At 39.5% G+C, this 23,053-nt stretch overlaps 1 protein-coding gene across 9 annotated transcripts in view; it reads left to right on the forward strand.

Moving 5' to 3' along the window:
* LOC126457751 (phosphatidylserine synthase) overlaps positions 1–23,053 on the forward strand; it is a 148,531-nt gene that overhangs the window by 42,323 nt on the left and 83,155 nt on the right. For all 9 annotated transcript variants that reach the window (XR_007585520.1, XR_007585521.1, XR_007585522.1 and 6 more), the window contains exons 2-3: positions 5,872–6,130; positions 21,842–22,000. Coding sequence is in view for 6 of the 9 variants with exons in the window: in XM_050094304.1 (XP_049950261.1) it covers positions 5,872–6,130; positions 21,842–22,000 (418 nt within the window). In the remaining 3 variants the exon portion in view is untranslated. The remainder of the gene's footprint in view (positions 1–5,871; positions 6,131–21,841; positions 22,001–23,053) is intronic.

Below are 23,053 nucleotides of genomic sequence, written 5' to 3' on the forward strand. Positions count from 1 at the left end.
AACAACTCTTCCTGCTCATTGGGCAATTTCGGTGATGTTTGGACACATGCACTTTGTTGGTTGTCACCACACTGTACTTGTTTGCAAAGCAACGTTAGAATGGCTGCCCAGTGCTTTGTGCTGCTCTGTGGCACTGTTCAGCTGTAATCTGGAGCTTAGAAACACAGTGATATTGACAACATTGTAATAGCACAGTGGTGACTGTAGGTGTTGGTGAGAAGAGGAATTTTCACTTTTTGGTTTTGGTGTGTGTTTATTTCCCTTGGCTAATAGTGTCTCACTTTGTTTTGGCAGGTTGCACATGATTACAGGTTATCTAAAAGCAGAGAATTTTTGATTTGCAGTTTAGTCACATCATCACTTAACATATTAGAACTGTTTGCATTTTTCAGACATGTTTTTTCAGATGCTCAATTTTGACAAACTCATTTTACACTGCGTCTACTTTCACATTTTAATTCCACAATCTTGCATGAAGCTATTTACACTATCTGTACACAGCTGCTATCTTGAAAAAAAATAAATCAAGGTGTACGCCAATCATGGCTGTGTATTGGAAATACTTCACGTCAGCATCAGCATTTAAACAATTAAAACATTGTAAAAAATTGTTAATTCATTTATTTACGTATCATGCTCTGTAGTCACCACCAGAAGGAGAAGCTACAGAATGTTGAATGGTTTAAGGTGTACATGAATGTAGAGGGACGACTGCTGGAAACAAATTTTGTACACTGCATTAATAATTATCTATCACTACAGTGCTCTGTAATATTTTATGCTTACACAGGTTAAATTTAACATAATGAAATTAGCTGCCGTGATCACAGAAGTGCTTGTTTTGGTGTCTGCGTGGTTGTATGTGTGAATTTGTGTACTGTTGCTGAAAAAAGATCTAGTGCTTGAAAGATAGTGTGTTTACTGTTTTTTCGTAATGTGTGTCTGTGCTCTGTTCATTGATTCGCCGTAGGTGAGTGGTTGCCTTTCCCTTATTTTACATATTGCTTCATCCAAGAATTTCAATTATTATTGTACATTACATATAAAGAAATTGATGAATTTAAATATAGGGCATAGGCTGTGTATATGTTGGAGAAATATGAAGACAGCAATGACTGAAAAGAATGGTGAGGAAATGTTCAGAATTATTGGGCTATTTCAACAACCAGGTTTTGTTGGAATTCGCCCCTCCTCGCCCTCCCTCTGGAAATGAGCCTATGTACTAACAAAATGTTGTTTAGGTCTGAAGTGATCTGGCTATGTTGCTATACTGAAGGTTGAGGTACCGCCATTATCTCCACCAGTATATGAAAAGTGTAGTTGTTGCTCACCATATGGCGGAGATGTTGAGTCGCAGATAGGCACAACAAAAAGACTGTCAAATGAAGCTTTCAGCCAAACAGGCCTTCATCAAACACTTTGTTTGACAGTCTTTTTGTTGTGTGTATTTGAAGCTAAGCATCTCCTCTAAATGATGAGTAGCAACTATCCTTTTCATAACGTTGTCATTGTTCCATCCTGGAATTTCCATTGTTTGGTGTGGATTTATGTTTGATATATGCTATTGTAGTCTCTACTTTCATCTCTGGCGAAGATTTGTGTGTAAAGAAAATGCCGTGTTTTCTGTAGTTTGGCTTTCGTGTTAAACTTTAGGTAATCCAATAACTGTATGAGTAGACTATGTGATTTCAGTTAATGTAGAGAGGATGTCTGTGCCATCTCCAATAACACCATACCCATGAGGGAACATTTCTGATAGCTGGCAGCCCTGTTGCCAACCTTCAGCTGTAAAGTGCAAAGAGTTTCAGGCGAAACCAAATCATTTTCAGAGCTGTGTCAACACTGAGGCTTTGCCATAGAGAAGTATACAAAATTGTATTACCTGACTGATGAGCTAGACATGCAAAGCAGCTGTACCAAGCCCACTTCAACCACTGGAGATCTTTTTGCTGATTCTACAGTATTAAATTGTGGTGAAATGTCATTTCACATCTACAAATCATTGCCAGACATGAAAGAAGTGTTAAATGACAGGGAAAAAATCCTAGGACCAACTGACAATTGAGCCAACAGCCTTGTTGAGTGGTAATACTGGTTCCCATCAGATAACCGAAATTAGGCACTGTTGGGCTTGGCTAGTACTTGGATGGGTAATTGTTGGGGGTCTGCCGAGTGCTGCTGGCAAACGGATTGCACTCAGCCCTTGTGAGCTCAATTGAGGAGCTACTTGACTGAGAAGTAGGGGCTCTGGTCATGAAAACTGACAATGGCCAGGAGAGTGGTGTGCCGACCACATGCCCCCTCCATATCTGCATCTAGTGATTCCTAGTAGCTGAGGATGGCATGGCATGGCAGGCAGTCAGTACCGTTAGGCTTTCCAAGGCCTATGCGGACAGAGAGAAGAACTGACAATTGAACTACTAATATTTTTATTTGTATGTGATATTGACCTCTGAGTCAGGCTGGAGAGCACAACACTTTTTCAATGAGTGGAGGTTCAGTTGCATTAAAATTGAAGCATTTTGTGGAAATACATTTTTGTTACCTGAGATATACTGCTGCCCATTTACTTGTGTTGAAGCCCCCTATGTGACAAGATTTCTTTATAAAGAAAACCTCCATCATCCCTCTTGTGTTTTGATATGGGGATAGTATACCCATTACATCTTAAATTTACAACATACAATATTCATTGGTGCTCCATATTCCATGTCAGTTGTTTACAATAGTGGCACCTCAGTGCACTTCTCATAGCATGTAGTCTTTCAAGAGTATTGCCAACCTCGTCCCATAATCCTATACTTACCTATTCTTCCAGGTAAACAGATCCTTTTACCTAACAACAAATGTATCAGTATAGACATATCCAGAATGAGATTTTCAGCCTGCAGCGGAATGTGCGCTGATATGAAACTTCCTGGCAGCTTAAAACTTTGTGCCGGACCGAGACTCAAACTCGGGACCTTTCCCTTTCGCGGGCAAGTGCTCTACCATCTGGGCTACCCAAGCACAACTCACGCCCCGTCCTCACAGCTTTACTTCCACCAGTACCTCATCTCCTACTTTCCAAACTTCACAGAAGCTCTCCTGCAAACCTTACGGAACTAGCACTCCTCGAAGAAAGGATATTGCGGAGACATGGCTTAGCCACGGCCTGGGTGATGTTTCCAGAATGAGATTTTCACTATGCAGTGGAGTGTGTGCTGATATTAAACTTCGTGGCAGATTAAAACTGTGTGCCAGACCGAGTCTTGAACTCGGGACCTTTGCCTTTTGTGGGCAAGTGCTCTATCATGGCGGAAATAAAACTGTGAGGACAGGGCGTGAGCCGTGCTTGGGTAGCTCAGATGGTAGAGCACTTGCCCGCGATTGGCAAAGGTCCCGAGTCTCGGTCCGGCACACAGTTTTAATCTGCCAGGAAGTTTCAGTATAGGCATACTCGGGATTTACTTTTATCCATTGTTAACAATGTTGTCATCATGGCTGTTTTTCCTTTCATAAAAATGGTAAGAAAACAAACCGCCTTCGGTCATTGATTGCGATTTTATTACATTGAACGATGCATTTTGAGACCTGGGTGCTCTTCTTCAAATTCTTGGAATTAATTTTTCATTACCACTGATCCTGTTAAGTGCACAAGGGCTTGTTACAGGGTGACATAACATGCTGTAATGCAGCACCATTTCTCTCTCTCTCTCTCTCTCTCTCTCTCTTTACGAAACTGTGACAGAGAAAAGAATTACATACTGTTTTCAGTAGTTGTCACATACTCTTTAAGGACAGGATGTGTAAACATATTTACACACACACACACACACACACACACACACACACACACACACATTCTCACTCTTAGTTACAGCACATTTGTAAGGGATCACATGATCTTATTTGAAACTTTTTGTATGAGCTCAAATAATGCTGACACATTAGTATGCATAGATAAGACTGTATTGTGCAAGTCTTGTATGTAGTTCAAAAACACCATGCACCTGGCATCAGTAAATACAAAGTGTATTCTTAAAGTTTTAATTCTCAACTCGAAAAAATAGTTACAAAATTAATTTTTTGGTTGTTTGAAGGTACATGTCTGCAGTCATGGTACAACCAAATCCCCACACTGAAATGCTGTAGTATGCTGCTAGAGCAGCCAAACAAACTGGTGCAGTCCCTTGTGAAAGTGGAGATGGACTGTGGCATTTTGTTTGGCTCCTAGCAGCATACTACAGCACAGCAGCATGGTGATTTCAATGTGTACCATGACTGCAGACATGTAGCTGCAAACAGCCAGAAACTTAATTGTGTAACTTAATTTTTGCAAGGTGATAATTAAAGCTTTGTGTGGCCCATATAGTTGTATGAGGGTGGTTTGATAAGTCTGATAAAAAAGGAAGAGAAAAAAATGTTTGGTTTATAAATAAATCACCTTAATTTTCGAAGTCTTCTTTGAGGGTCCAGCAATCCTCCAGCTTTTACACCCCCCCCCCCCTGGAAAAAAGGTTCTATCAGGCTCTGCAAAATATTAGTTAAATGCAACTGTCACTTTCTCCTTTGATCAACATTTCTTCTCAGCAAGCTGAAGTTTCACATCGGGGAACAAGAAGAAGTCACTTGGGGCTAAGTCTGGTGAATTGTTATGACTGATGTGTTGGATAGTGTATTGTCTTGGTGAAAGAGCAAATTTTTGTGTGCCAATCTTAGTCTTTTTACAGCCAACATGAGTTTCAAATGGTCCAACAATGAAGCATGATAGGATCCAGTTATGGTTCTGCCTTTTTTTCCCCCAAGTAATCTATGAGGATGATTTTTTGGAAATCCTCCCCCCCCCCCAAAAAAAAAAGCCGTGGACATTACCTACCAGCTGACAAAATGGTCTTTCACTTCTTTGGTGCATTTTGATCAGCCTTTGTCCATTGTTTTCACTACCTTTTTGACTCTGGTGTGTTATGATGGCTCCATGTTTCATCAGTGGTCACAAAAAGTCTTCTAGACTGTGGTTAAACATGCCAGACATTGTGTTGGAATGTTGTACTGGATGTGATTTTGATTGACTGTGAGCAATTCTGGCACTCACCTTCCTTTTTTATACACTATTCTCTGTGCAGGATATTATGCACTTGCTCAGTTGCAGTGCCTACAGTCTCAGCAATCTCAAGAATTTTTATTCGGCTATCTTGCATTACCACATATATCATCAATTTTGGCAGTGGTTTCCTTTGTGGTGACATCAGTTTGATGGCTAGAGTGCCCTTCATCTTTGGTGCTTGTCCAATCACATTTAAATTAATTAATCCAAAAGTAAATGATCTTCAGTGATTGTCCAGAGTCTGTGTAAACTTCATTGAATTCTGTTTTGATTTGTGCCGCAGTTCAGCCCTTCAGATGAAAATGTATAACAACAGCAAGAAACTCGGTTTCTCCATTTTCAATCGCAGACAATACACTGACCAATTCAGGCATCTGTCGAAATAAAATGTACATTATATGTTGTTGAAATTCCGTGTACAATCTTTGTCATAATTGAACTTACGAACCATGAAGGCACAAGAAAAATGTTCCGTTATTTCATGGAAATTTACCAGACTTATCGAACCACTCTCATATTAACAAGAACATTTATTGCTGTATTTTGTAATTATTAATGCTTAGGTAACATTTTTTGTGTGTTGGTTATGAAAGAAACAAATTTACTTGTCCTATCTGCTTATCGTGTAAGGCAATACCTTCTTTTTGTGATTAACGTAATACTACATTCTGAACACTGTAAGTAACTTTGAAAAAGTTTGGTGTGATGATTGTCATTATTTTGAAAGTGCAGATTTGTATTATACTGAGTGAACAGGTGCTATTACATCTCATTTTCTTTTTCAGAGATGAACAAGACATGCAGAATAACATAAGAGCAGGGATCTTGTGTGTTATATTCTTTTTCCTGATAATTTCCGTTTTGGCATTCCCAAATGGACCATTTACAAGACCTCATCCAGCTGTGTGGCGGATGGTGTTTGGAATGAGTGTGCTCTATCTCCTTGCTCTACTGTTTATATTATTTCAGAGTTACAAGACTGTAAAATCAATAATTTTATGGATTGACCCTTCCTTAAAAGATTTTCACATAGACATGGACAAGGTAAGATCAATATTTTGTTTCTCTTTCTTTCTTTATGATTTGGATTAATCAGATATTTTGCAGCTCACACACTTGGTTAGCTAAAGTACTGAAATAGACAGTAAGCAGTAGAAAATGGATGGGATTCAAGAAACTATAATGTCATAGGGATTTAAATGAAGAAAAAATTAATATTTATAATAGCTTTATGTGTGACAATAAACAAATAATAAAATTAATTGCACTTAATTGTTATAAATAATAACTTTGACTATCTTAAAGTTGAAGAAGTGACAAATGCAAGAAAGAGAAAATTGCTGACAAGGTAGGGAGGTTTCTGGTAATGATGAACTACAGAAAGCTGATCAGGAGATCAAATACTTGGAATATCAACCATAAATTGAAAGAGGGGGGGGGGGGGGGGGGGGGGAAACAGAAATTTCAAAAGAAAAAGCATAAATTTTTGCTGTGTAATTACCTTTTTACCTACTTGCACAAGAAGTTTTATACATATTATTCTAACTGCTATGCTTTACAGTAAATAATAATCCAAAGTGAAACCTTAGGAAGATAGAAATGAAGTCTTATTAACTAATAGGTGAGTGGAATTTTTAAATTTTAAGAGTTGGGTGTTATACTAATTTCTGAAGTGATATGATATGGAGTGAAGGAGAATATACACTCCTGGAAATGGAAAAAAGAACACATTGACACCGGTGTGTCAGACCCACCATACTTGCTCCGGACACTGCGAGAGGGCTGTACAAGCAATGATCACACGCACGGCACAGCGGACACACCAGGAACCACGGTGTTGGCCGTTTTATGGCGCTAGCTGCGCAGCATTTGTGCACCGCCGCCGTCAGTGTCAGCCAGTTTGCCGTGGCATACGGAGCTCCATCGCAGTCTTTTACACTGGTAGCATGCCGCGACAGCGTGGACGTGAACCGTATGTGCAGTTGACGGACTTTGAGCGAGGGCGTATAGTGGGCATGCGGGAGGCCTGGTGGACGTACCGCCGAATTGCTCAACACATGGGGCGTGAGGTCTCCACAGTACATCGATGTTGTCGCCAGTGGTCGGCGGAAGGTGCACGTGCCCGTCGACCTGGGACCGGACCGCAGCGACGCACGGATGCACGCCAAGACCGTAGGATCCTACGCAGTGCCGTAGGGGACCGCACCGCCACTTCCCAGCAAATTAGGGACACTGTTGCTCCTGGGGTATCGGCGAGGACCATTTGCAACCGTCTCCATGAAGCTGGGCTATGGTCCCGCACACCGTTAGGCCGTCTTCCGCTCACGCCCCAACATCGTGCAGCCCGCCTCCAGTGGTGTCGCGACAGGCGTGAATGGAGGGACGAATGGAGACGTGACGTCTTCAGCGATGAGAGTCGCTTCTGCCTTGGTGCCAATGATGGCCGTATGCGTGTTTGGCGCCGTGCAGGTGAGCGCCACAATCAGGACTGTATACGACCGAGGCACACAGTGCCAACAACCGGCATCATGGTGTGGGGAGCGATCTCCTACACTGGCCGTACACCACTGGTGATCGTCGAGGGGACACTGAATAGTGCACGGTACATCCAAACCGTCATCGAACCCATCGTTCTACCATTCCTAGACCGGCAAGGGAACTTGCTGTTCCAACAGGACAACGCACGTCCGCATGTATCCCGTGCCACCCAACGCGCTCTAGAAGGTGTAAGTCAACTACCCTGGCCAGCAAGATCTCCGGATCTGTCCCCCATTGAGCATGTTTGGGACTGGATGAAGCGTCGTCTCACGCGGTCTGCACGTCCAGCACAAACGCTGGTCCAACTGAAGCGCCAGGTGGAAATGGCATGGCAAGCTGTTCCACAGGACTACATCCAGCATCTCTACGATCGTCTCCATGGGAGAATAGCAGCCTGCATTGCTGCGAAAGGTGGATATACATTGTACTAGTGCCGACATTGTGCATGCTCTGTTGCCTGTGTCTATGTGCCTGTGGTTCTGTCAGTGTGATCATGTGATGTATCTGACCCCAGGAATGTGTCAATAAAGTTTCCCCTTCCTGGGACAATGAATTCACGGTGTTCTTATTTCAATTTCCAGGAGTGTAGAAGAGAGACTTGCTCGAAGTAGTGGAAAGGATAACTGTTTAGAACTCTACATCAAAGAACAGGAAGAGAGGCAATATTATGGCATAAGGAACACTTGAGGAAAGCGACACAAAAAAAAAAAAAAAAAAAAAAAAAAAAAAAAAAAAAAAAAAAAAAAAAAAATCTGTGGGAGAGATTAACGTAAGTTCATGTTTGGTGGGCAGTAATAGTGAAGTAGACCCTTTGGAGTAAGGCCCATGCATAACATTCTTTAAATTGCTCTGTCATGTCCATAATTACAACTAGGTCATGCACATATTCCACCCTACTTGCTAATAAGGTCAATATTTTATACAGCAGAGGAACTTGTGCTTACTAGTTGGCAAAACTGGAGCAGGTCTGATGTACACAAAAATTGCAAAAGGCTATTGAATTTTGACTTCAGCAGTTGTAAAAGTGCCGAAAATGTGGTAGTCTGCTGTGCTATTTTGAATGTTATTGATAATTAAATATCTCTTTTTGCATTTGAATTGTCAACTAATCTTATATTATGTAATAATTTATATTGGGTTTTCTTTTCTTTTACATATTGTTGATATAGTGACTACAGTGATTTTGAAAGGTCTATAAATATATATAACAAAAATAATCAATTATTGATAATATAATGCAACTGGATAGATAAAAAATATACTCACTAAGCGGCAGCATGGGAGAGAGGTGCAGTTCAGAAAAGTCACCCAGAACGCTGGGTCAGGGGAGACTTACCGGACGGGATGACGGGATGAAATGGAAAGACTGATTGTTGGGGACTGCACTGGGTTAGATTAGAAAACCTGAGAACTGAAAAGGTGCAAGACAGGATAATATGCAAGACAGAGATTAGTACTAAAACATTGTCCATGAGTTAATAAGAGTGAAAAGCTAAGTGCATTGTATGTAACAGAGGTGGGAGGGGGAGAAAAATAGACAGGTCAGAAAATGAAAGATGCAGAGAACTAAAATGGAGCGAAGAAAAGAGTAGTTACTGCAAAGAAATGCTGAGATGGAAGGAATTAAGTAAATTAAGGCGAGGTGGGTGACGAGAACAAGGACATGTTGTAATGCTAGTTCCCACCCGCTGAGTTCTGAGAAACTAGTTGCTGGAGGAAGAATCCAGATGGTGTGTCTGGTGAAACAGGCTCAGATGTTGTGACTGTCATGTTGTACAGCGTGCTCTGCAGCAGGATATTGTGTGTTGCCTGTATACACCCTCTGCCTGTGCCCATTCATCCTAATAACTGGGTAGTAGTCATGCTATATTAAAGGTCGAACAGTTTTTGTGTAACAGCTGGTATATAATGTGTGTCATTTCACAGTTGGATCTCCTTTTAATAGTATATGTTTTGCTAATTACAAGGCTGGAATAGGTGGTGGTAGGAGGGTGCATAGGCAAGTCTTGCAGCAGGGACAGTCACAGAGGTAGGAGCCATAAATATATACATGAAGATATAAAAGTTTTTGTGGTTCCACATGTAATAAGTATCTTTTGCTGCTTTTCAGGTGTTGGTCCATTGGTTAGACTATTGATTAGTGGATTATTGATTACAAAACTCCGTTCACTGTTGGGAAATGTCATTTTGCTGTTACCAGTTATATTGGGTCTGAGATTGTCATTTTTATATGTTATGTGTAGTTATTGTTAACATTCAGCGACACAGTTGAACATGTCACTCACATTGTGTGTTTATGCATTTTGCATCAATAAGTTCCCATCGTCACGTTCCCCTAGTGTACGAGAATCTAGGGAATATAGGATAGCTTTGAGCCATAGGGGACTAACCTACCAAATTAAGGTTTTTGAGATTGGCATGTTATTTTTTTATAAGCTGTGATAAATCAGTTGTATTAAGAACCTCTTAGGGGGGGGGGGGGGGGGGGGTGGTATTTTGCAGTGCTGTTATTGTGAAGAAGTACTAGAACAGTAGCACAACAAGTGAATAACTCTCAGTGAAAAATGGTAGATGCTGTGCAACAGAATGCTGGTTGAATGTTCCACCAAAGAGGTGGCAAAACTCAAGAGAAGCAGAGTCCAAAATCTGCAAAAAATACTGTAAAAAGCTTTATGAGTGAGAAAGGCATTTGTAGTCAGGGATCATACACCATCAGAGAGGAGCAGTTCATTACAGGAAAAGTAATTAATCTTTAAAAAAAGAAAGAAAAAGAGTGAAATGGTGACACCGTTGTGGGGATGTAGTGAATGCAGTACTCTTACTAACATAAAAATTTACTTCAACCTTGGTCACAAAGTAATTTTGTAATGACATGTGACGCATTTCAGTACCCTGTGCACCATCATCAGATCTAGAATGTGAGAACAACAAAGAATATTTTAAGATTTTAAACATGGCTGAAACATGTCAGTTCATAGGCGAAGTAGTGATGCTAAACTGTGTTCGCATTGACCCTGTGTCCATAATCATGTTGTATAAATGGAGATGATGTCTTAACTACTGACAACGCCCTTGGCACAGTTGTTTTATTAATCTCCATTGCAGGATGTAATTTTAGATATTTTACTTCTGATGAAGGTATATTTATATATACTGAAACCTTGGTCAAGAATTTTAATAAATCTTTATCCTGCAACTATTTTGGCTGTCATCATTTACCGTGAAGAATATTTTAACATATGAAACACATTTAATGTCTAACATTATGAGAATATATGTGTACATAATATTATTTACATAAAATGTTTGGCTTGAAGTAGCAACTCTGTTACAACAGTGTCATAAGCAACAGAGTTAGGGCTGCAAGAATCACCCGACATGACGGCTCAGAGATGCCACTTGACATCATGCATCTTCTTGCATTCAGAAAATTAATGCTAAATATAAGCGAAAGTCTTAGCATTTATATCTATATTTTGTAGTACACATTTGTAGAGTTATAAATCATGAGAACTGTGAGATCATGCCTCTGTGCAGTGTATTACTTTCAGGTACAAAGACTGAAGAGACAAAATTTTCAGGCTTGATTAATACATGCTATGATAACAGAGATATAAAGGTTCTGGGTATCACTATGGTCGTACAAAATAGTACAGTCATCACACAAGGCACACCCAATATAATTTCAGTACAAAAACTAGGAGGTAACATCATTTTCTCAGAAGTGGATGCACTCCCAACAGCACAAGCCACTACATTGGAAGGCCTTGGGTTGGGCTGGAATACGCAAAAATACCAATAAGCCAGACTTAATTTGTAATGAATCCATTCAAAGGCTATGAAATAAAGGTAACCAAAATGTAAAATATGAAGTGTGTCCAGAAAATAATGCAATTTTTTTGTGCTGATACTTAAAGTGGACGCAGAGCGAGAAGTTTGAGGTGTCAGGATTGCTGTCTCTGCCCACCCCATTTAGAGCCTGTTTCACGAAATGCGATGTAACTGGCACCCAAACAACATTCTGCAATAAAATGTCATTTAAAACTAAATAAATCTCTTGCAGAGACCCACCAATTGATTGTGCAAGCTTACGGGGACAGTGCTGTATTGTATTTGAAAGTTTCACAATTGTTCAAAGCATTTGAGGAAAGCCAAGAAGAGGTGTTCAATGAAACCTACACTGGATGGCTGTCGACTAACACAACCAATGACAATTTAGACTGTGTGCACGATGTGTTAAAATCTGACTGTCAGTTGAGTATCCAGATGATTACAGAAACACTCAGCATTTCCAACACAAATGTACTTGAACTGTTGACCAATAAATTGCACATGAGGAAGGTGTGTGCCAAGCTGATTCGCATGCTTTTGACCAGTGATCAGAAGAATCACCAGGTGATGCTCATGACTGAATGCCTCAAATGCATGGAAATTTAACCTTGTTTTCTGGACACTGTCATTAGCAGGGATGAAATGTAATGTTAGGGAAAGAGCAGAAACAAAATGTTAAAACTGTGATGACACACATCGGAATCTCCAAAACGGAAAAAAATCAAGAATGAACTAACTAAGCTGTCAATGTCAGAAAGACCATAGCTATGCAGTTACATTTCACTGCAAATGTGGAGTTTCAGATCGTACAGGACTTTCAAATGAGAAGGCAATTGTTCTGAAGGCTGTCAAAGGAATGACTTCTTAATTTTGTATAATAGAGACTACATTAGTAGTAATCTTGAGTTTTTTGAAGGCAGCAAAGAAGTAGGGGTCAATAAAGATCCCATGAAAATTTTATAATGTGCTATTGGGAAACCATCAATAAAACAGTCTTCCAGTGTAATACACAGAAGAGCCAAAGAAACTGGTGCACCTGCCTAATATAGTATAGAGCCCCTGTGAGCATGCAGAAGTGCCACAACATGATGTGGCACGGACTCGAGTAATGTCGGAAGTATTGCTGGAGGGAAATGACACCATGAATCCTGCAGGGCTGTCCATAAATCCATAAGAGTATGATGGGATGGAGATCTTTTTTGAACAGCATGTTGCAAAACATCCCAGATATGCTCAGTGATGTTCATGTTGGGGGAGTTTGGTGGTCAGCAAAAGTGTTTAAACTCAGAAGTGTGTTCCTTGAGCCATTTTGTAGCAATTCTGTTTGTTTGGAGTGTCGCATCGTCCTGCTGGAATTGTCCAAGTCTGTCAGAATGCACAGTGGACATGAATGGACGCAGGTGATTAGACAGGATGCTAACGTATCTCCTCTGAGTCATATCTATACATATAAGGAGTCCCATATCACTCCAACTGCACATGCTCCACACCATTACAAAACCTCCACCAGCTTGATCAGCCCCCTGATGACATGCAGGTCCATGGATTCATGAGGTTGTCTCCATACCTGTACACATCCATCCACTCAATACAATTTGAAACGACCAAGCAGCATGTTTCCAGTCATCAAAAGTCCAATGTTGGTGTTGACGGATTCAGGCGAGGCGTAAAGCTTTGTGTCATGCAGCCATCGAGGGTACACGAGTGGACCTTCAGCTCCAAAAGGCCATATCGATGATGTTTCGTTGAATGGTTCACACCTTGAAACTTGTTGATGGCCCAGCGTTGAAATCTGCAGCAATTTGCAGAAGGGTTGTACTTTTGTCACGTTGAATGATTCCCTTCAGTCTTCATTTGTCCCGTTCTTGCAGGATCTTTTTCTGGGCACAGCGATGTCAGAGATTTGATGTTTTACCGGATTCCTGATATTCACAGAACACTCATGAAATTATCGTACGGGTAAATCCCCACTTCATCTGTACCTCGAAGATGCTGTGTCCCATCGCTCCTGCGCCGACTATAACACCACGTTCAAACTCGCTTAAATCTTTATAACCTGCCATTGTAGCAGCAGTAACCGATATAACAACTGCACCAGACACTTGTCGTCTTATATAGGTGCTGCTGACCGCAGTGCCGTATTCTGACTGTTTACATATCTCTGTACTTGAATGCATATGCCTATACTAGTTTCTTTGGTGCGTCGGTGTAAATACGGAAAGAAAACCTGTTACATGATAAATTCTTCCATCCCGAGCAGTAGCTCACAGATTAAAATGCACAAGACCTAAAAATCCATTAGACTTGCACTTAACAATCCCTCTTGTCTCAATTATTATTTCAACTCCGAACCGCATAATAGAGTAAAGGAGCTGCGTTCAAAAAAACTTATAGGATAAAAGCAGCTTGCACCTCACTAACCAAATTAAGAATATACAAATTACAGATGGCACTTTCCTGGCATCTTTAGAAACTAAATATCTGTGTACTAATGTTCTTGTCCTTGAAATCGTAGGCATCATTAACTATAAACTGTTATAACATAAAAATATTATAATGACAGAGACAGTAGATTTAGTTGAACTTTCACATCTCCCATTGTCTTATGGTTATTTTATGTTTAATGGGAATGTGTACCACCAGCAGTATGTCTTGACTATGGGCAACAGCTTGACAGGATTCTTAGCAGCTAATTTCTTAACTCTTTGGAATATACATGCCTCAAAAAAATTTCCCCAACACAATGTAGGCTCATCTGCTAGTGACACTATGTAGACAACATTCTAATGCTGATCCAGGACAATTTTCGAACAATGACAAGAATTTTCAACCAACTCACAGACAAGACCAATAATATTCATGCCACCCACTCTCATAAAAGAATTTTTTTTCAGTTACGTGGAGTGGTGCCTAATGCAGCTCCCTCTAGATGCAAGCAAAGTAATTACAGAAACCAAAATCTTGTAACACGTGACAGTTAGAAATGTGTATCCACATGACATTGACAATCACAAGATTTGGAAAATTAAGAGGAAAGAAAAAGATAAAACTGCATGTAAAAGTGCTAACCATGGTAGTGGAAATGTTGCCCAATGTCAGCATAACATATTTCAGTAATGTTTCACAAAAGATTAAATGCTTGCTTCAGAGAGCAAATATCAAGATAAACTTCTGTACTAACAACCCTGTGGGCACTAAGATTAGACACAAAATTGGTGAGCACAATAATAAATTTGGTAAGATATGAGTGTAGCGTCTTGTGTGCGAAGACATCTATATAGTGTGAACAGGCTGTACTTTCGATGTCAGATTTTGTGAACACATGTAAGCACATAATAAGGTCAGTTTTGGTACACGCCTGAGAGGATCTAATCACACACATTCTGTAATGCAGAAATGCTTTGAGGTTATGCATGCTGCACACAAATGTTTACTATAATGGAGGAATTAGAAATTTTTAAATGCAGGAAACTTTTGTCACAACCATTCAGAATAAGAGTTCAATATAAATGCTTTTTTTCTAACTCTTTGAAGACTTGTGAAGTGATTAAAAGTTTCTCACATGAGGTTACTACAATCAGTGCAAACATGTGGTAGCTGCTTAAGGGCACCTATTTTACAGTTTCTCACCTTTCTTCATAACATTGTGGTTATACATAATCTTTTCACTTGTTTTGTACATTACTTAACTTGCAAAACAGATGGACTTGTTGTTATAGTCATTTTCTTTGTATTCATCTTCAGTCTGCATTATTTCTTGTGCTTTTGTGAAGTACATTGTAAATCTGTAGGGTAGGTCTGTGTTCTGCTTCTACTTCTGTGAACTATGAACTGCTATTAGCATGTGTTTACCTACATATGCTACGACCTGTTTACCCTATTTCATGGTTTTTGAAAGGTTGTATTTTGAATAAGTATGACTTGGTTATAATTTAGTACCTACAATCCCAACCTGTGGCCATCTGATGTGATAGCTTATCATGGTGCAGGCAATGCCTCTTATCTCCAGAGGATGGTGGGGCCCCCTGGGTTTTGGTATCACATTCTATTGCAGTTAGGATGTTCCTTGTGTAATTGTTGCAGTATTTTATGCATTCATAATGATGACCAGTACTTTAATGTTTCTGTATCATAGCATGTATTCATCGAGCCTAAAAATCTTACATTTCCATTCTTTAAACCTGGAAAAGAATGGCCCATAGAGATAAGATTTTAAAGTGTTCACAATTTCTCACTCTAGGAATATGTACTACACATATAAATGCTTACACTTGTCTTATATTTGGTATTCATTTTGTAAACGAGAGAGTGTACGTGCTGTCAAGTGGTATCTCTTTGAGCTTTCTTCATGTCTCAGACACTCTTGTACCCCTTAATCTGTTGCTTACGATACTGCAGTTCACATTGACGTGTGATTCTAAGCAAAGCATTTTATGTAAGTAACAAGATGTGTATTCTTGCAATGTCAGTTGTTAAATTTTGTTTTATATGCTAAATATTCCTTGTTTTTTCATTGGGCACCCACTGTTTAATCTCTCATTGCAGCTCTGATGATGATTAACACTTTGAAACCAATCATACATTAATAAAAATACGTCACTACAGAGACAGAAATAATTTTTTATATTGCCCAAATAAAGAAAGAATGCGAGTGAGTGAGGAAACAGAAATGTCAGAGTGCTGAAGAGTTGCTGTTGAAATTAAAATGAAAAATTGTCCATCCTGTTGAAAAACAAGGTAAACATGTACAACATAAGAAGTCAAGTCTTCAACAAGAAGTTACTGTTGGTAATTTTAAAAAAAAAAAAAAATAAAAGTTCTTATGCACGAGACACTTCATTGTCATAAATATATATTTTGGAAGTACCTTGCGTTGCACCTGAATATTTCCACTTTGCACGATCTTTACAAATTTGAGAAAATTGCTCCTGTATCAGCGTATGTATTTTGGCATATTTTTAATGCACTGTTCAGTCCACATTTCCGTCACCCAATTACTTGTCAGTGATGTGATGAACTCCACTGACAACAGAATCTCATGTGAAAAAGTACCAAAAAAAGACCTAAAAAAGAAATGAAGGTGACGCATTCAGAGGCAGTCAAGAAATTGCATCCTGTTTACAGAGACTAGAATTTCTCTTTCTAAAACTACAAGAATACTTGCACCATCTAATCAAAAGTATAGGACATCTATTAGTGAACATTAAATATGAGATGTTTCCACCCTTCACCTTTATGACATCTTGAACTGTGGTGGAGACAATTTCAATGAGATGTCCGAATCTCTCTGGAGGAATGGCAGCTCATTCTTCCTTGAGAGCTGAAACCACCAAAGGTAGTGTTGTTGGGCACTACCACCTGTATCAAAGTCTTCATTCTAACTCATCCCAAAGATTTTTCTGTTTGGTCCAGGTTGGGACTCTGGGCAGGCTAATCCATTTCAGGACCATGCTGCTTGATAATAGGGTGCATTGTCATGCTAATATAAAAACTTGTCATCTCCAAACTGTTCCTCTACTTTGCACAGTACACATTTTGTTTAAAATTTGTTCATATCCTTCTGCCTTTGGTTTTTTTAAAGCAGAATAAGGGGACCACACCCTCATTACAAAAAACACCCCCATACTATAAAGGACAGTCAAATGTATATAAGACAGATGTAAAAAATGGACGTAAAGTGTTTATTATTTGAAAAGTAATCGCCTTACCTGTTAGCACATTATGCCAATGAGAGACAAGGCAGTCAGTGCCTTCATGGAAAAATGTTTGCGGTTGCCTGCAGACCCATGATTGTACCTGTGTGTGCAGCTCTTTCTACGAAGCATGTTGGTGGCCACAAATATCTTTCTTCAGGGTCTAACAATGTGGAAATTGCACGGAGAGGGATCGGGAGGATGCGTAAGGGCTTCGTAGCGAAACTTCTGCAGCAACTCAAAATGTACAGGCAGACCTACATGTTGCCAAGGTTGTTTCGGTGAGGCAACAGAAATTTTTCTGCGAAGCTCTTACATTTCATACAGTCCAGATCTCCCTCATACAAGTTACGTATTTTTAGAGCCACGAGGATGATGTTCATGGTTGTCAATTTGCTTCAAATGAAGGGGTGTGGATGGCTGTAGTGGTGGTTCTGTAGGCAGCTGCAACCATTTTTCCATGGAGGCATTGACTGTCTTGTCTCACAATGGGATAAAAGTATTGATAGATATGGGGTTACTTTTGAAATAATAAACACTTTACTTAAACAAACAATAAAAAATACTGGATGGAATAATGATAATTTTTTGAAAAGGATGGATTACTACACACCACATGGAGGAGATGTTGAGTTGCAGATAGACAAAATAAATAGACTGCTATACATTTAAGCTTTTGGCCGAAATGTCTTCTTATAAAGTAGAAAACACACACGTACACACACACACACACACACACACACACACACACACACACACACACACACACACACACACACACACACACCTTCGAAACTTGCACACACAAGGCCACTGAGATGGGACTGCACACAGCAACTGCACCTGACAGGAGAAGCAATTTGAGGTTCATGGTGGTAAGAGGTGGCACGTGCGGGGTGGGAGAGGGATAGTTGAGTAGGTGTGGGGAAAGTTTAGTACTATTTGTGGGTGCATGCAGGGTCATAGTGGTGATGTGTAGTGCCGCTAGATGCAGTTGGGAGATTTTATCGGGGAAGGGAGGAGGAGGAGTGGGAGTGGAGAGAACTAGAGGAGACGAAAATGGCTAGTGGTTGCATTGGAATAGACGAGTGTGTAGTGCTGGAGTGGGAGCAGAGAAGGGGACAGGTGGGTGAAGGACAGGAACTGGCAAAAGTTGAGGCCAGGGGTTTATGGGAATGTGGGAGATATCACAGAGGGAGTTCCCACCGGCACAGTTCAGAAAAGCTGGTGTTGGTAGGCACTGACGTGAAGCACGTCGTTTTTGGCAACATGTTCAGCAGGTGAGTGGTGCAGCTGTATATTGGCCACAGTGTATCGGTGGCCAATCATGTGAGCAGACAGCTTGTTGGTTGTTAAGCCCATGAAGAAGCAGCGCAGTTGTTGCAGCATAGTTTGTAGATCACACGACTGCTTTCATAGGTAGCCCTGCCTTTAATGGGATACAAATTCATTGATGACACCTTTGTGATCTGGACTAGGGGTGAGGACACTTTCTCCCCCATTCGCTTCACCTGTTCCTCCTCAAACCAACAAGCTACCTTCCTCGATGTCGACCCCCACTTCAAAGACAACTACATTGATACCTCAGTCCATATCAAACCTACCAACCACCAGCGATACTTCCACTTAGACAGCAGCCACCCATTCCATACCAAGAAGTCCGTAGTACAGCTTAGCCATCCATGGCAATATTGCATCTGTGGTGATGAGCAATCTGTATGCAGTCTGGCCTCAACAGCCAGTGATTTTGTGATAGTGTGTGTGTGTGTGTGTGTGTGTGTGTGTGTGTGTGTGTGTGTGTTGTGGGGGGAGGGTTCTACTTTAGAAGGCCTTTTGGCCAAAAGCTTAAAGGTGTGGCAGTCTTGTTGTTGTGCCTGGTTGCAACTCAGTGTTTCCTCTGTATGGTGAGTTGCAGTCTATCCTTTTATGATATAAACACTTACTTACTTTTTTCCTGATTGCCCCCTTAAATAACACTACCTTCTCGGTATTTCACTTTTGCCACTACATGTGATGCTAGGCAGTGTCAAATCCGAAACTTTCCCATTGGATTGCCATAAGATTTTTCTCCAAGTCACTTACTTCCAGTCATTTATTATCCAGGGTGTCACTCCTTACACCACCTCGAGTGTTGCTTAGTATTGACTACAGAGCTGTTTGGCTTGTGAGCAGCTGCTTGACCATTGTACCACATTCTTTTTAATTCTCTACATGCAGTTATTGTGCTAGCTGGTCTGCTGGTGGCACTTTTGGATCTCAAGAGTGATTTTTTTGTGATGATGTGTAGCTTTTTACTACCACCCTCTACAGCGCTTGGCAGTCTGTGTGAATGGTCCAATTGACATCTTGAAATGTGCACTGAAATTTTTTATAGTTGAAGAATACATCAAAAGAAACATTGTCAAAATTTTAGTTGCCAAAACACAATAAAAGAGAGGTGTTTTGTATAAAATGTTGAAAATTGCCAAATTTGTAGCTCACGTAGTGGCTGTAGAAATGTATACCCTTGCTGTAGCTGCAGCAGACACCGCACGTGCAACTGAGCATGTGCATGGCCCTGGTTGGTGGCTCTTTGGTAAACGGATAACACGGCACAATGCAAACGTACTTTGTAAAGCGAAGTTCAGTTTCCGTTGATAGTTTCTCTGACACAGTTGTTAGGTTGCTATTCACTTGGAAATCAAACTAAACTAATTTCCCTTATGTTTTCTTTGTATACACTTGCTAATAGCCTCTGTCTTTGTGTGTGTTCCAGAGTTTCACAGTAATGTGGAACCCAGTTAATGTTGTCATATTTGCAAAGGTGGAAAGTGAAGAATGTGGTATACAGTTGAAATACTCTTATTTTCCTGAAGACTTACATATATTTTATTTAGTAGTTAATTTCTGAGACATTAATTCGAATCTCAGGGCAAATTCGGACCAGAAATTTAAGTAGAGACTGTATAATTGCAAACATCTTGTAATCAACATAGCAGAATCTGGAAAAATGGGAAAGAAGAAGAGTCAATATTACACCTAATACATCTTCTTACCAGTCGCAGAAAATAGTTCATTGATTTTGTTGGACTCATGGCCTGGACATAATACCACCTCTGTCATCAGGAGGAGGACGAGAAGACTATTAATACAATTTGGATTTCACTCAGAGCTGACAGTGGGATTCACACACTCTATAAAGAAATTTTTCTACAGTCCAAAGCATTTTTTAGGAAATTGTCAGACAGTATAATTTTCAATAAGTCTTTCTCGTTTCAGGTTTATCAGTGGATTGGTATTGTTGAATGTGAGACGTTGATGTTTTGTCAGTTTTCATCACCATGTTTTATGGATTAGATCAAGTATGCTTGGTATGCAGCATAACATACAGAAAAAGGGCCATAGCCATCGTAATTTCGTCCAAATAAATCTAGTAATTGCTTTGAAGTGCCTGAGGCATTAAGTTTGCCCAGTTGTGCCTGGTGTTTTCATCCTCCAATAGATGCTTCTTACTTTTCTGATGACTGCAGGGAATAAACAAGGAACTGTTGCATTGTTAGTAAAATATACATTATTTAAAAATTACTATAACAACTTCGCTACAGAAATTGTTATAAAATATTTCATGTCTACAAATTAAAGTCTCAAATATTTCATGTCTACAAATTAAAGTCTCAATTAATGGAAGTTGTCTCTAATAGTCAATCCAATCAAAAGATGCAGTCCTTTATGTCACATATTTTGATACTTGCAAACTCACTCATTAAAACCTATAGGATACTTCCAGTTAACCTATAATCATGAAATTTGGCAAGAAGCAAGGGTTCACAGTAGAAGTAAAGGAAAGAAACATCTGAAAATTGTTAATTTGTAATTATATCACACAAAAAAGTATTTAATAATTGGATAGATAAAAAAAATCAGTGGTGACAGATGAACATGCTTGTAAAGGTATTGAAATTATGTAAGCTGTTGGATCCAGTGGCTCCTTCTTCTGGCAGAAGGGTTGAAGGACAAGGAAGAGAGGTGAAAGCTGCCACTTGGTGAGGTGACTTTTTTTATCTATCCAATTACATTATATTTTCAAAAATTGATTATTTTTGTTGATATAAAAAAGTATTTCTTTTTGTCAATTGTTATCCAACTTCAAGCTTAAAGGAGCGATCAAAAAGTTTTTGTTTGAAGGCCTGACAGTTCAGAATCAGTAAGTCTATTAGACGAAATCACCATTAGCCCACTGTCCTGTTGCATGAAGAAGTCCATAACTGCCTGCTGCACATCCTTGTCCAGCAGGAATAATCGACCCTGTAAGGTGTTTTTTAAGGGACCATTGGTGTCTGCATGTTGGTGCTTCTATACCTGCATCTGAGTTGCAGCAAAACTCTGAAATGGAAACTTTTTGATGGCCTCTTATAATTACTTTTACCATTTTCTGAGTAAGATGTAATTCCAGTTGGATGTCGTAAAAGTTATTTTAGAAGTACTAATTACAGTTTTATGGAACTACAAATCTTGTTAGCATTATATAAATGTTTGAAGAGGTGTAATTTTATTCTTTGGAGGTTATACTTGATTAGAACAAAATCAAGTATGCAAGCATACCTGTAAATGATCGATTTTATATGTTTATGCTTACATTTCGTCAGTTTTTATATTTTAACTCATTTTATGATCTAAATTTCTTGAATACCATTTCTGATATTTTAATTTTCAGGAATATGGTGTTAATTGCACGGATGTAACAGTCGAGAGAATATGGAGTCACATTGATGTTTTTGCAGTGGGTCATTATTTCGGATGGATGTTCAAGGCTATTCTTGTTAGACACCTTGGCATTTTGTGGGCTATTAGTGTTATGTGGGAATTTACTGAGGTAATTTTGTTCATCTATTTATTCCAGTTACTGTAGACTACCTTTTAACTTTCTTTATCTAATTGGAATTCTGTTTCAATTATCTCTGCTTTCTTGCTGTAAATTAAATTTTTATTCCCAGTTTGAAGAGAAAGTATAATGTGCTTGATTCCTAGATGGTAGTACTTTATTCAAAAAGTGAAGTAAATTTAAGGTTATTGTTGATAATCATTCATTATGAATTGTATTTGTTTATGAAATAGTCAGAGAGAAATGCTTGCTGAAGACGACAAAGTCCTTTGAGAACAAACAGATTGAATTCAATAGGCAAAGAAACACTGCTTTTTATTTTGATGCTTGAAATGGCTGTCATATTTCAGTTTTGTCTGTGGATCACTTATCCAAGGATGTTGAACATTTGCTATTACAGTTTGAGAACAAGGAAAAAATGTAATAAATAATTAGATCCTTAAAAGTGTAATTTGACTAGGCTGGGCTGTGGAGTTGGCTATGGGCTTATGATAAGAATCTTCCTAGCATTCGCCTCAAGTGATTTAGGGTAGACCATGCAGGATGTAAATCAGAATGACCAGATAGAGATAGGAACCTCCATCCATATGAATACAAGGCCAGAGTGTTTAAAACATTGCAACCTCACTTGGTTCTCCGTAATGTAAAATACTGTTTTGAAAGGAAGTTATTTAGTGATGTAAAAAGCTAGTGCTTTGCCTTTCTTGTATCTGATACCAGTGACTGCACACACTGTACACACATTATTTCATAATGTAATACATACACATTGTCGGCTAAGATAAAGACCAGGGTGCAATGTTTGATTTCCATTCTGTGTACAGCAACTTCCCGATTTGCAAGCCTGAAAATTTTGACTCCATATCCCTCTATATCGACAATATGAAAAGAATAGGTTGCTACTCACTGCCTAGAGGTGGCACTGAGTCACAGACAGGCACATTGAAAAAGAATACTAGAAATAGTCCTCCTTCAGAAGCGGACTCGGACATTTACACATGAAAAACTCCCACACACACGCCCACTGTCTCCAGGCACTGAGGT

This window comes from Schistocerca serialis, chromosome 2, assembly GCF_023864345.2.
Source record: "Schistocerca serialis cubense isolate TAMUIC-IGC-003099 chromosome 2, iqSchSeri2.2, whole genome shotgun sequence".
NCBI classification, from domain to species: Eukaryota; Metazoa; Arthropoda; class Insecta; order Orthoptera; family Acrididae; genus Schistocerca; species Schistocerca serialis.